Genomic DNA, 14,325 nt, shown 5'->3' with positions numbered 1-14,325 from the left:
GAAGGTTCAAATCGATTGACTCGTATTAACTATGGACAGTAATTAGTGAAGTGTTGAGTCAAATGGTATGTCATTTGAACTATGAGTTGTTGTTTAATATCATGTCATGTTCAATTATGTGCTATGCCATTTCAAAAGGATAGATGTGTTGGATCCCACATGGCAGTGGCCAATGTGATTGAGCTAGGTCTAGGTCCCATGCATCAGTGAGTCGGATCGCAGGGGCAAAACGGTCAATCCAACGTCGCACTAACGGTCGAACGACTTTCACACGACGAAATCGTGACAAAAGTGCAAAAGTATAAGGGCGCGCACGAAAACTAAGGGCAAAAGAGTAGAGTGAGCACCAACTAATGACAAGAATGTCATTCTCAACTTCTTAGATGGCTCTCACATTGCTCATGTTCTAAAATAGGCTTTTTAATTGTATTGCAGTGTTGATTGTTTGATTGAAGCTTAGGGTGTCATCTCATGCATTTATATCTTGTTTTCTCAAACTAAAAGAAAAGTTGCTAATTGTAGCAAACCCCTTCATGAGGCCCAACAACTACTACTAATCTATTGGCTATTGGAGTAGTAAAAGCCGGTCTCATATTGTGCAAGAAGCAAAATAGCTCAGTCATTGATTCCCAGATATCCATCCCTTCTCTCACTCGACAAGATCAAGTCATGCACGCAGTGCAGTTTGACCTTTTTCATTATCCATGTTGTATATCAACTCTTCGATCTTCAAACATAGTATAAAAATCTCCGAGTAATCAATATAGTCCTTTTATTCCCCAAAGAGATCCATGTGCACCGATAAATGCATGATCTGCAATGTGTCCGAAAAATATATGAACTGGCTGTAGGAAATATCAACCTTCTCCAATGAAGTTAATTCCGGCAAATAAGTTCAGATACCGGGATGATACGTTTACATTTGGCACCCGGTTCTGAAGGTCACAAAATCTCCACATATCGTCAAAACAAATCAACACCCGGTTCTGAAGGTTACATGCATGGCGCGTAATTACTCTAGGATATCAATGCGTGCATTTCTGATGTATCGGATTTGTTTCACCAATTCATAGTGGATTGAAACCTTGTTCCTCACCCCATCTCCTTACTTGCGCCTATAAATACACTCGTCCCGTCGACGGGAGGAGCATAGCATACTCGCTGATAACTCCACTGCACACACAACGCGGTGGTACAATACAATACCATACAACGGAGATGGTGGGTAGTGCTAGGGTGCTGCTCGTAGCCGCCGTGCTAGGGTTTTTGGCAACCACGGCGTGCGAAGCTGCCCAGCCGGACTACGCCGCCGCGCTCACCAAGTCGCTGCTCTACTTCGAGGCGCGGCGCTCCGCCCCAGCGCGTCCAGTGGCGCGGCAACTCGGCCCTCAAGGACGGCGCCGACCACGGGGTAAGCACGTCGGCGATGCATGCATGTGTGTACGTTCTACGTGTTTTGTTCGTGAATGACGCTGACATGCTTGGTCGATCGACGTGCAGGTGGATCTCACCGGCGGCTACTACGACTCCGGTGACAACGTCAAGTTCGGGTTCCCCATGGCGTTCACGGTGACGATGCTGTCGTGGAGCGTGGTGGAGCACCGGGGCCGGCTGGCCGCGGCCGGGGAGCTGGGCCACGCGCTCCAGGCGGTGTGCTGGGGCGCCGACTACCTGGCCAAGGCGCATGCCCGCCCCGATGTGCTCTACGTGAACGTCGGCGACGGCTACTCAGACCACGCGTGCTGGGAGCGGCCGGAGGGCCTACATGGTGAACGCCAGCCACCCAGGCTCCGACGTCGCCGCCGAGACGGCGGCGGCGCTGGCCGCGGCCTCCGTCGCGTTCACGGGGCCGCACGGCGACCCCCGGTATGCGTCGACGCTTCTGAAGCACGCGAAACAGGTGCGAACTTTTACTTGCTTACATGCGAGAGACTGGTGCATGTTTTGAGTTTTGGCACACGTACATTGCATTGCATGCACAGCACACAGATTACACAATGGATGGTCAAAAAACCATTGGTGTAGATAAAAAAATAGAGCGGCGCACATATTAATTTGCCTTTTTAATTGCGCAATTATATGCATGCACAGCACAAATTGGACGGTTGCTAATCAATTTGAAAATAATGTGAGGGAATTTATTTAGCAAACCATTTCATAGAGCCGTGGTCATATATGGATCCGGCTTGCCTACTCCCTCCCCATGCTCCCATCCGTGCTCCCACTTCATCATACGGTTGTCAAATTAATCATTACTAAAAATGTATGTCAAATTAATCATTGCTAAAAATGTATGTCAAATTAATCAGCTAATTTCTTCAGTCACTTGCTGCTTCTGCAGTTGTTTCAGTTCGCCAAGAACAACCGTGGCCTCTACCAGAACAGCATTCCATCGGCCAGAAGTTTCTACAGTAGCAGCGGCGACGAGGTATCACATCACTAATTAATGTCACGATAATGAACAGAAACATAGCAGTATTGTAAAGCAAATACTGAAACTTGTTTGGAACAGGACGAGCTGCTGTGGGCAGCTGTCTGGCTCTACATCGCCACCGGCCACCACGAGTACAAGGCCTACATCGCCGGCGCCAACAACGTCAGCGGGGTGCGGCAGTCGTTGTCCTGGGACGACAAGTTCGTCGGAGCCCAGGCACTGGTCACCAAGGTAAATGTACCATGATGATCCTAGTAGGTCGGGCCGACGGCAACTTTTAGTTTCAGTGACTGATGAGTGTACCGATCATGGTGCAGCTCATCCTCCAAGGGAAGCTGCCCAACAACGGCCGCCACGCCGAGATGAGGAGCAACCTGGAGAGCTTCCTCTGCAACGTGGTGCAGCACGGCGACGGCCGCAGCGGGCGGCTCACCCCAGGCGGCATGCTCTACCTGCAGCCCTGGTCTAACCTGCAGGATGTCACGACGGCGATGTTCGTCCTCGTCACGCACGCCGACCACCTGGCGGCGGCGAGGGCTTCCCTGCAGTGCGGCGGCATGAGGCTACCGCCGGCGCAGCTTGTCTCGTTCACGCGGTCACAGGTGGACTACATCCTTGGCAAGAACCCCATGAAGATGAGCTACATGGTTGGGGTAGGAAAGAGGTACCCGACCCAGCCGCACCACCGCGGCGCGTCGCTGCCGTCCATCAGCAACAACCCGGGGAAGATCTCCTGCGGCAAGGGATCCGAGTACTTCCACAGGTCTGCGCCCAACTTGAATGTGATCGACGGCGCCATCGTCGGAGGGCCTGACAACAACAACCACTACGACGATTCTCGGGGGAATTACCAGCAAGGAGAGCCATCAACCTACACCGTCGCGCCCATCGTCGGAGTGCTTGCAAGGCTTCTGCATAACTGATGTTCCTGTTTTCAGTCAAGAGATGTGCAATGTCAATGCCGTCCTTGTAATTTAGGCAGATATAACTTAGTCAATAAAATATTTCATACCGACAACAACACAGAAATTGTTTCCATCCAAACTTCGAAAAGGACTTCAACATCACAATAGTTCAACATGACATTTTATTCCCTTCCAAATTTTGAAAGTAACTTCAACATGTAGTAGATCTCATCATATTGGTAAGAGATCTTGTTTACACTAAGAGGTAGAGGCATCAAGAGCAGGTAGACATTCCCTTATCGCCTCTGCAGCTTGCTCCAGCTCCTTCTCCGACACGATGAGCGCAGGCACAAGCCTCACCACATTGCCTTTCCCGGCCGTCAGCAAAAAGACACCAGCATTCAAGCATGCATCGACCAAAGGCCCAGCCGGTACGTCAAGCTCGATGCCAACGATGAGACCGGCCCCACGGATCTCTTTGACATGAGGGTTTCCACTCAGCTTAGCTTTGAGCAGCTGCTTGAAGTATTCTCCTTTCCTGGTCACCTCTGCTAGAAAGCCAGGTTTCTGGATCTTGTCCAATGTGGCTAATGCAGCATGGCACACAAAAGGGCCTCCGCCGAATGTGGTTCCATGGTCACCGTAATTTATGGCTGCAGCAACCTTTTCCGTGACCAAGGCGACGCCAATGGGAAGGCCATTGGCCAGTGGCTTCGCCAAGGTCATTATGTCAGGTACTACACCATAAACCTCATGAGCCCAGAGGTAACCTGTGCGCCCCAGACCACATTGCACCTGCGTTTCAGACAGTAGATTAGAAATCTCCACTTTTCAAATTGACAGAAGTTGAATTTCAAAGTGCAATCCTAAATCCCTACTATTGAATGAATTGCCTATTTGGGTAGTATTACGATGCAGACTCCTCATGGGGTATTTCCTTCATGGGGATGCAAAATAGTGAAAATACATTCCCAGTCTTGAACTAGTACCACTGAGCAATCTCCTGAAGGAGTAAAATTTACTGTCCTTTATGCTAGTAGTACAAATTGTGCTTGCCACTAATTACTTCTATGTGATCGACAACACAGATAAGCACTCCCTCCCTTCACAATATAAGATGTTTTGGATATTTCAGCATGGCCTATATACGGACTGAAATGAATGAACAAACACACTGAAATGTGTCCATCTATAACCGGTTCACAAAAAGGTTAGAACAGAACGAGGGAGTATTAGTGAAGGCAAGCTGAATCATACCTCGTCAAAGACCAAGAGAGCCCCTGCCTCATCACAAGCATCCCGCAGTCCCTGCAAGAACTCCTTGGTAGCACTGTGAATCCCACCCTCACCCTGCACGGGCTCGACAAACACAGCAGCAATCTTCCCCGACTGTATCACCTTCTTGGCCTCCTCCAAATTGCCATACTCTGCAAATGTTGAGCCGGGCATGACCGGTTCAAAGGGCTCCCTGTACTGCACCTTGCTGGTCAGCGCGAGCGAGCCAATGGTCCGGCCATGGAAGCAGTTGGTGAAGGACATGAACTCCGTAGGCGCGTCACCGTTGGGGTGCGCGACCCTCTGGTACTTCCTGGAGAACTTGATGGCCGCCTCGTTGGCCTCAGTGCCGGAGTTGGCGAAGAAGGCACGGTCAGCGAAGGAGGCCTCCACGAGCCGCTTGGCGAGCTCCACCTGTGCGTTCGAGAAATGTTAGTCAGTTGAGACGGAGAGGCCATGCGGGAAGATGGACTGGGCAAGCAATGCGTCGAACATGTTGCCGACATCCTGGAATGGGTTTGGGTTGGGGTTGGTGGGGAGCAGGGGAGGCGTACCTGCGGCACGGTGTAGCCGACGTTGCTGGCGTGGACCAGGCGTCCGCGCTGGTCCGCGGCGGCGGCATCCACGTCGGGGTCGCCGTGGCCAAGGGCGTTGACGGCGATGCCGGCGGCCATGTCGAGGTACTCGCGCCCGTCGATGTCGTAGAGCTTGCAGCCGCGCCCGGCCACGAAGACGACCTGGGCGCGCTTGTAGGTGCCCACGATGTACTTGGCCTCGTCCGCCATGACGGCCCGGCTCGCCGCGGACAGCTCCCGCCGCGCCGAGGTCGCCGCCGCGGGGGCGGTCGGCGCGGGCGCCGGGGTCGCGAGGCAGGCGGAGACGCGCGCCCGCCGGGACGACGGGAGCCTCGCGGCGGCCGCGGCCGGCTTGACGGGCGCGACGGCGAGGAAGGATTGGAGCGAGTTCATGGCGGAAGGATTCGGGGTGGGCGAGAGAGAGTGGAGGGATTTCGGAGTTAAATACGGATTGGGGTCGGGGTTGAATGAAGTTTTTAAAAATATCTGGTCACGCTTTTTGGTTCCGTGGCGGCTACTGTTTTGTTGTGCATCAACTACCGCGTGCGGCGTGCTGCCTTCTCTTACCGTGGACTTTCGTCTTGGACTTCCTTTGCTTTCTGTCACTCCCTATCTGAATTGCACGATGTGTCTAGCCGGTTGGTGTGTACAAGAAGACGGGCTTTTTTATCCTCAAAAACAAAACATAAAGTTTATGTCTCACGATGTATATTGGTGTACTCTTTTCGTTCGGAATTACTTGTCACAAAAATGGATAAAAATTAATGTATCTATAACTAAAATACATCTATATACATTCATTTTTTGGACGAGTAATTCCGAACATAGGGAGTAAGAAACTATCTTAAGTCTTGCATGTAATTTAGATATAACAAAAAAGTATGTCTACAATGGGTTAATCTTAGCCTTATCTTAAATAATTAGTTATTCCTAAAAACATGGTGAGACATATTGTGCTAAGAGATCATCTCTTAAATAAGTGATGATGTAGTCTTGTTTACCAAGCCAGAGCCGATGGATCTTGCTATTTACAAAAACGTCTTTGATCTTTTTGGTGAGGCGTCGGGCTTGCACATAAACATGAGATCAAAGATGGGATACCGATACGGTGTTCAGACCAATGCATAGCTATATCGAGTGAGGAACTCGGTTGCCCGGTGGGATCGTTCCCGGTGCGCTATCTTGGGCTGCCCTTGTCCATAAGAAAGCAATCAGCGACGCAACTACAGTATCTTGTGGATCAGATGGCGAATCAATTGCCGAGATGGAAGGCTTCTCTTATGCCTAAAAGTGGTAGGCTTACGTTGATGCAATCTGTCCTATGTGCTATGCCCATACATGCGATGATGGCATTGGATCTTCCTATGAAAACAGTCACAGCCATGAACAAGGTGTGCCGAGGGTTTCTGTGGTGTCGGAAAGCGAAAGCAAACGGCGGAAACTGTGCGGTCGCATGGGATGTTGTGTGTGCCCCGAAATGGGCAGGAGGCCTAGGGCTGCCCAACCTGAGATGGATGAATGTAGCAATGCAAGCCAGATGGCCGTGGTTACAAAGGACAGACATCAGTAGACCATGGAGTGAGTTTCAAATAAAAGTGCCAGATGACTCGATGAGAATCTTTCAAGCGGCAACAAGGTGCACGCCACACAATGGATTGAACACGCTTTTCTGGGAAGATCGGTGGCTGGACGGGAGGCGGATACAGGAAATTGCATCGGTCATCTACGACATGTTACCGCGCCGTGTTAGACGAACGAGCCTGCTTGGCCAGGTCCTGGCCAACGGGTCATGGGTTGACTGCATCAGCCCCAATATGAGCATGGATGCATTACAAGAGTTCTTGCAGCTTTGGCAGAGGGTGCAGACTTGGGAACCGGCGGAGAACGTCAGGACGGATTATCATGATCATGGGAGGCAAATGGCCAGTTCTCAGTGAGATTAGCATACGCTGCCAAGTTTTGGGGTAGAGAGGTGATACCCACTGCGGAGTTAACTTGGAGATCACGAGCTCCATCACAATGCAAATTCTTTATGTGGCTTGCATTACGTAATAGATGTTGGTCATCCGACCGGCTTGCTAGGAGAGGGTTGTCGCATCAAGACAAGTGTCCTCTTTGTGACCAACAGGAAGAAACAATAGACCATGCGTTACTAACATGCGTCTTTGCCAGGACGATCTGGGCGGAGGTCTGTATAGCGTTGGGGAAGTCCGAGTGGACGCCAACCCCGCAGGATGCCCTACAACCATGGCTGTGTGGAAAATAAGGGTTAACTTCCATGGCCAGAAAAGACCTACACACTTTCCTGTTACTGACAATGTAGGAGTTGTGGAAACATAGGAATGCAGTGGTGTTCGACGGTGCCTTGCCATCGACTGGCCATCTCATGCAGAGAATCGAGGTGGAAGGAAGGATTTGGGCGCGTTCTGGACTTATGAAAGGAAACGTTGAATTTGTGTTTGCGGGCTTAGTAAGGTGGATCAGTGGGGAGGAGTAGTCCAATGTGTAGTAATGTGTAGTAGGTGGAGTGGTGTTGTACATATGGGTGTGAGAAATCACCGCACTTGTAAATGACCAGTGAAGGCTTTCTATGCCTTTCCTTCTTTAATATATGATATGCACACTCATGCATATTTAAGAAAAAAATCTCTTAAATAAAGGAAGACAAGCCTTTTCTTATGATTTCTCTCTCCCTCCACCTCAGCATTTATCTTACATGGCACTCCTAAGATAGCACCATTGTACATGCCCTTATTGTTTTTTGAAGCCTCTCGGGTACATGGTGAACGTGCCAAGTCATGCTTTGATCTATATGCTAGAGCCACAGGACAGTCCTGAACTACAATAAATTCTCTATTGTGTTTGAAGAATCTTCTTCCGTTACTGTTCGTAGAATTTGCAAGCTCTCTTAAGTTTTTTTTTCCTTTTTTGCTATAATGAAGTACAGTTGAGATCATGCCTGGAATGAGGAATTAAAGGATATTGCGTCTGTCATCTATCGACAAAGCATTAGTGAGTACTGACCCATGACTTACCATATTTTATAATCAATCCTGCATTGTTGTTCATAATGACGTGTCACTTCTGCCATACTTGAAGCTCCTGTTGGTAAGCCTTGTCATGGATTTTGTTGCAGACACAAGTGTATCCTTCTATGAACTAGCAAGATGCAGCCACTGCAACCACGACCTGAGAACTAGTTCTTGAAAGGGACATCACCCCACCTTGGGGTTTTTCTGGTAGTAGGTGACAAGATGCCGTATCACTATGTGCATGTTATCAAGGCCATAGACCTCCATGCAAAGGATGTGACTGGGAGTTGTTACCCATATGTGGAGATTAAGCTTGGAAATTACAGGTGCACCACCTGTCACTTTGAGAAGAACACTAAGCCCGAGTGAAACCAGGTATTTTCCTTCCCGAAGGAATGCATCCTATCCTGCTATATTGAGGTCATTATTAAAGATAAGGATTTTGTTAAGGACGATTTCATTGGGTGAATTACGTTTGACCTGAATAAATTTCCAAAGAGAGGAGCGAGGCAAACCCGCTACAGCGCGCTACGCCGTTTAACTCTATACTGACTACAAATGAAAATGTATTAAACATATGCAATGCTAACCTTTTTTCTAAAGAACATAGAAACTTTATTCATTTGCAATAACAAGTACATCGTTAATGAGGAGGGGTACAATTTCGCTCAAGGGCTCCTCAAACCAGTTCAAAGATGAAAAAAATCTAGCTAACTTAGCAAGTTCATGTGTGGCCCTATTTGCTTCTCTATTACAATGCTCGAATTTAGTAATGGGAAAGTCACGTGCTAAAAAAACAATCGTCAAACACTGCCGCCGCTGTACTAGATGACCATCCTCCGTTGTTCATGGTTTTGATGACCTCCATGTTATCTGAGTTAATAACTAAGCGGTTATAGCCCGCCCTTTAAGCAATAGATAGACCATATCTAAGCGCCATAGCTTCAGCCATCAGAACGTCCGTGCACCAATCAATTCTCCAATTCCCCCCTGCAATGAATTTTCCTTTATCATCTCTCAGAACTGCACCAGCCGTGCCCCTGAGCCGGTCATGATCAAAAGAGGCATCCACATTAAGTTTTACAAACCCCCTTGGAGGATGGACCCAACCTTCTCTTTTCATCGTAGCCTTTGGTGATATAGACAAACCATAGTTTAACGTAATTGCACGAATTCCCATGGCGATCTGGTTAGCATATTGGGTTTTCTCTTTATGGATCAGTTTTCGCCTCTCCCACCATAAATACCAAGTTGAAATTGCAATTAATTCACGGACATTCCAAATACCCAAGATCGTAAGCTCCCGTTTAGGCATAAAAAGCAAAAATTCAAGCACCGCCTCACTAGCATAATCAACTTCGCACGCTCTTTTAATGACCTGATCTAGACCCAGTTTTTTCCAAACCTCTTTTGCTTTCTGACATTGAAATAATATATGCTTTGTATCCTCTTATCCAACGGAACATGCCGGACAATTGGGGGTAACCTTTATATGTCTATTCGCCAAATTAACTCTACACGGGAGGGTGCCATGCAGTGTGCGCCAAATGAAAATTTTAACCTTCGATGGACAAGATAATTTCCAAATCTCACTCCAAATGGGATTGATAGTCAAATGTCTCATATCATCGGTTCTTCTTAATTTTCCCCCGTGTTGGTGTTCCCATTGCACTGCATAGGCTGATCGAACAGAAAAAGTTCCATTCTTTGAATAGCTTCAAGCGACAAAATCCGACATATCATGTTGTGATAAAGGAATTGCAAGGATCCTTGTGCATTAACTGGCCAAAACATTTGTGTAACCAGATTTTCGTCCCAATTACTAGTAACATGATCAATTAAATCAGATACCCTTGAGATCAAATTACTCCCTCTTTGTGTGATTACTTTTTTATTCGCACAATTAGGAATCCAAGCATCTTTCCAAATATCAATGTTGTGACCATTTCCAACACGCCAAATATAACCAAGCTTTAGCCAATTAACCCCTGCCATAATACTTTGCCAAGTAAAAGAAGAGCCCTTTTTTAGCTTTGTATTTAATAAATCCCCGTTTGGGAAATATTTAGCTCTCAACACGGTCGCACATAAGGAATCTGAATTCTCGCCATGCTTGTTTTGCCAACATTGCTAGGTTGAAACAATGAATATCCCGGAATCCCATGCCCCCTTGATTTTTTGGTACACACATTTTCCACCAAGCCATCCAATGCATCCGCTTCTGATTATCCTCGTCCCCCACCAAAAATGAGATATCGCATTAGTGATTCCCTTACAATTTTTTTAGGAATTTTAAAGACGGACATCGCATAGGTGGGGATAGCTTGTATAACAGATTTCAGGAGGATTTCCTTCCCTCCCGCGGATAAAAGTTTTTCTTTCCATCCACTTATCTTCATGATGACACGGTCAATCAAATACTGAAAACAGTCAGATTTATCAATACCCACATTAGCCGGTAACCCTAAATATTTATCATTGAGAGCTTCAGTCATGATATTGAGTGTTGTACATAGTTGCTCCTTGATTTCCACTTTTGTATTGGGGCTGAAAAATATACTTGATTTATCAACACTGATCAATTGCCCCGATGCTTTACAATACGAGTTCAGAATGGTTTTCAAACCCTCTGCATTGTGAATACTTGCCTTCATCAGGATCAATGAGTCATCCGCAAAAAGAAGATTCGTAATCGGTGGTGCCTCTCTACACACTTTCACACCTTCAATTTTCTCACTTTCCTCCGCATGTGACAAGAGAGCAGACAACCCCTCAGTACATAGCAAAAATAAATAAGGCGATAACGGATCTCCTTGTCGTAAACCTTTGGATGGCTTAAAACTCTCAGTTTCTTCCGAATTAAATCTAACACGATATTCAATAGTAGAAACACATTGCATGATAAAATTGACCCAACTCTCTTGGAAGCCTAATTTCAACATGATCTCCTTCAGAAAACCCCACTCCACTCGGTCATAAGATTTATGCATATCAAGTTTGATCGCGTACAATCCTTCCTTTCCATCCCTTTTATTTTTTATTTTGTGAAAACATTCATAAGCCACTAAAACATTATCAGTAATCATTCGTCTAGGTACAAAAGCACTCTGTGTCGGGCTAATAATTTTTGGAAGGAAAACCTTCAATCGAGCAGCCACCATTTTAGATATAACCTTGTACACAACATTACACAGGCTAATTGGTCTGAACTGAGTTACCTTATCTAGTGAATTAATCTTCAGGATCATCACTGTCGCAGTATCATTCCAGCCTTCCCAGATAGTGCATGTATTCACGGCTTGCAGCACTTCTTGGACGAGATCATCCCCCAGCATAGGCCAAAATCTTTTATAAAAAATAGCATGGAGTCAGTCAGGGCCCGGGGCCTTTAAATCTCCTATATCAAAAAGGGCTTTTCGGACATCGTCAGCCGTATAAGGTGCGAGGAGGGCATTATTCATCTTATCTGACACTCATTTCCTACGAGGGACAAAATTTCCATACTCGGCTGCCCCACTTCAGAGGTAAAAAGTTTTGAGAAATAACTCCTAATATGATTCTTTAATTCCGCTCCTTGTCGCCAAACATCAGTATCATCAAGAAGTTTTTTAATGTTATTCCTTTTCTTCCTGGCCGTTGCAGCATTGTGAAAAAAAGATGTATTGTGATCTCCATGCATCAACCAATTAGCTATTCCTCTCTATAGCCAAAAAAATTCCTCTTGATCTAACAAATTCTTGATGAGAACAAGGACTTCCTTCTGGCGAGAGCGAGATTCCACATTCATTGGTCCCCTCCTCAACTTTTCCAGCTCTTTTTTTAATTTACTTATTCTTCTCTTTGGTCCTTTTAGAGTCTCTCGGTCCCAAGTGTGTAAATCAGCCTGCAATGCTAACCTTTTTATCCTTTAGAAAATGTGAAGTATATAAATGTACAACTCTAATATCAAAATATGCTAAATATTCAATCCACGCTCAGACTTTCTCAGACATATACATTTCTTACTGCAAACCTGAAAGTTTTAGATCTCGTTTCAAATAATTTAATTTAATCATATATCCGCGAAAAATCCTTTACACCCGGGTTCGAAAACGGTGGCTTGCTACAAGCATTGCAATGATTAAATGTAGCAGACGACGGGTCACATTTTCTAAGGGAGTGCCATGGGGCGACGGGCATAGCATGGCGCATGTGTGGTCACTTGCATGTCAACCCTGCACATTTCCAAGAATGGTAATGAGAAGACATGCTCCACAAGTGATTTTCCATTTTTATAATGCCCTAAAATAAAATAAAACAAAGACGGGACATATGAATGTTATTTTTCTTACTAAAAGGCTGACTATACAACTTTGGGGTGAAGAAATATTGCCTATTTACTTGTTGCTCCGAGTACTAGGGGATGCACACAAGGATATTATGGCACAAAATAGGTCATTCTTGTCACAAATACTTTATCCTTTGTCAAAAAATTAATTGGACTTAAACGTAAAGAGAGATCGCTTGAGCACACCGAGGAGGGAAAATAACAACCATGAAAGTGCTTCCTAAGGCTGGTCATAGTGGAGAGTAATTTAGACTGGTAACATGCATATGTTACTAGTCTATGTTACTACCTTCATAGTGGGTAGTATCATATATGTGGTAACATAGATGTCTTTATTTATTACTTTGTACACTCATTTTGTATTGGGAAGCGCTATGTGATGGTAACATATTATGTTACTCTATTTGCCTTTCTCCTCATTAACTACTTGCCACCTTATAATTTTTGCTTATGTGGCATCTAAGTTATTGCCTATGTTAATCCCACTATGACCCGCCTAAGTAGAAAACGAAGTCGCACTTCCATGATCTACCACATCTATAGTGAGCCAAGACATGCTTGAGCAAATTGGGTGGGGATGCCGAGACATAATTTTCCTCATTGCGTGTGCTGGAGAGCTCACAGGGTGGCACACACATGGGAGCCATGATGGTGCGACGATGTTAGGGAAGGGGTGGAGACCACCCACGCGCTTAGGCTAGTCATAGTGGAGAGTAACTTAGACTAGTAACATACATATGTTACTAGTCTATGTTACTACCTTCATAGTGGGTAGTGTCATAGGTGTGGTAACATAGTTGCCTTCATTTATTACTTTGTAGACTCATTATGTATTGAAAAGCGCTATGTGATGGTAACATATTATGTTACTCTATTTGCCTCTCTCCTCATTAACTACTTGCCACATCACCTTTTTTGCTTATGTGGCATCTATGTTACTACCTATGTTACTCCCACTATGACCAGCCTTATGCTGCCCAAGGTGGCATGATGGAGCCACACTGCCGGGTCATGGGGTGGGGCCAAGTATGTGCATGCACTACAATAGCTGGCATGCTGGAGCTACGCCGTCAGGATAGGGAGCGGGACCAAAGAAGGCTTGTGTGTTCCAACTAGCAAGCTAGAGCTATCGATCCAGAAGATGGGGCCCATGCAGGCGCATGCGCTATACAGTTGGCATGCTGGTGTCGCACTGTCAAGCTACGCATTCAGCCGAAACAGGCGCGTGCGCTTGAATAGCTGGCACACTGTCATGCCAAGGGTGGGGCCCACACATGCGTGTGTCCTAAAACGACTAATATTCCCGAGCCTCATTGTTGGGTTAGGGTGGGTCCGATATACATGGCATTTCTTCAGTAGTTGCCCCATGCAAATTTCCAAATTCCTATAATATCATCTTTTTCGCAAAATTCAGTTTTTGTAAGTTCAAATTTAGAAAGATGAAGTTGTTAAGAGGTCCCACTATTTTTGTAAGTTGAAATTTCATAAATTTACAATTATAAAACACGCGATAAGATTTTCTAGAAGTCGGTAATGCTATTTTCAAAAGTGCCAAAAAAGAGAAGTTGTCCGAATTAGAAAGCACCTACAACAACCTGACACAACCACCATTTATTGGAAAAAATGTATCAATAGACAAACTTTTGATTACTGAGAAAGTAATGGGTCAGGCCAGGTAAGTTTTACCTTGTGCATCCTTAACTTTGAAGATGGCTCATTCCTTAACTTTGACGACGGGAGCCTCGCGGCGGCCACCGGCTTGACAGGCGCGATGGTG

General features: G+C 46.1%; 1 protein-coding gene and 1 pseudogene across 1 annotated transcript; one reads left to right on the top strand and one right to left on the bottom strand.

The window, feature by feature from the left end:
- The first annotated feature begins 1,218 nt into the window (after positions 1-1,218).
- Positions 1,219-3,449, top strand: LOC119322970 (annotated as a pseudogene).
- Positions 3,450-3,504: 55 nt separating this feature from the next.
- On the bottom strand, positions 3,505-5,597 carry LOC119322977 (acetylornithine aminotransferase, mitochondrial-like). Its single transcript, XM_037596530.1, has 3 exons — positions 5,169-5,597; positions 4,597-5,028; positions 3,505-4,134 (listed from the first exon to the last, which is right to left on the bottom strand). The coding sequence occupies exons 1-3, from the start codon at positions 5,580-5,582 to the stop codon at positions 3,598-3,600; spliced, it is 1,383 nt and encodes a 460-aa protein (XP_037452427.1). The 5' UTR covers positions 5,583-5,597; the 3' UTR covers positions 3,505-3,597.
- Positions 5,598-14,325: the final 8,728 nt, after the last annotated feature.

The sequence above is a fragment of the Triticum dicoccoides genome, chromosome 1B (assembly GCF_002162155.2).
Source record: "Triticum dicoccoides isolate Atlit2015 ecotype Zavitan chromosome 1B, WEW_v2.0, whole genome shotgun sequence".
Classification (NCBI taxonomy): domain Eukaryota; kingdom Viridiplantae; phylum Streptophyta; class Magnoliopsida; order Poales; family Poaceae; genus Triticum; species Triticum dicoccoides.
Note: the sequence above shows the minus strand (reverse complement) of the source record. Positions and strands in the feature narration are given on the sequence as shown.

Bases quoted from the DNA above. Each gene is read 5' to 3' on its own strand.
- LOC119322977 (XM_037596530.1), bottom strand. From the start codon at position 5,582: ATGAACTCGCTCCAATCCTTCCTCGCCGTCGCGCCCGTCAAGCCGGCC. The intron at 5,029-5,168 runs GTACGCCTCCCC...TCGAACGCACAG, and splicing joins TCGGCTACACCGTGCCGCAG to GTGGAGCTCGCCAAGCGGCT. The intron at 4,135-4,596 runs GTATGATTCAGC...TCTGAAACGCAG, and splicing joins CTCTCTTGGTCTTTGACGAG to GTGCAATGTGGTCTGGGGCG.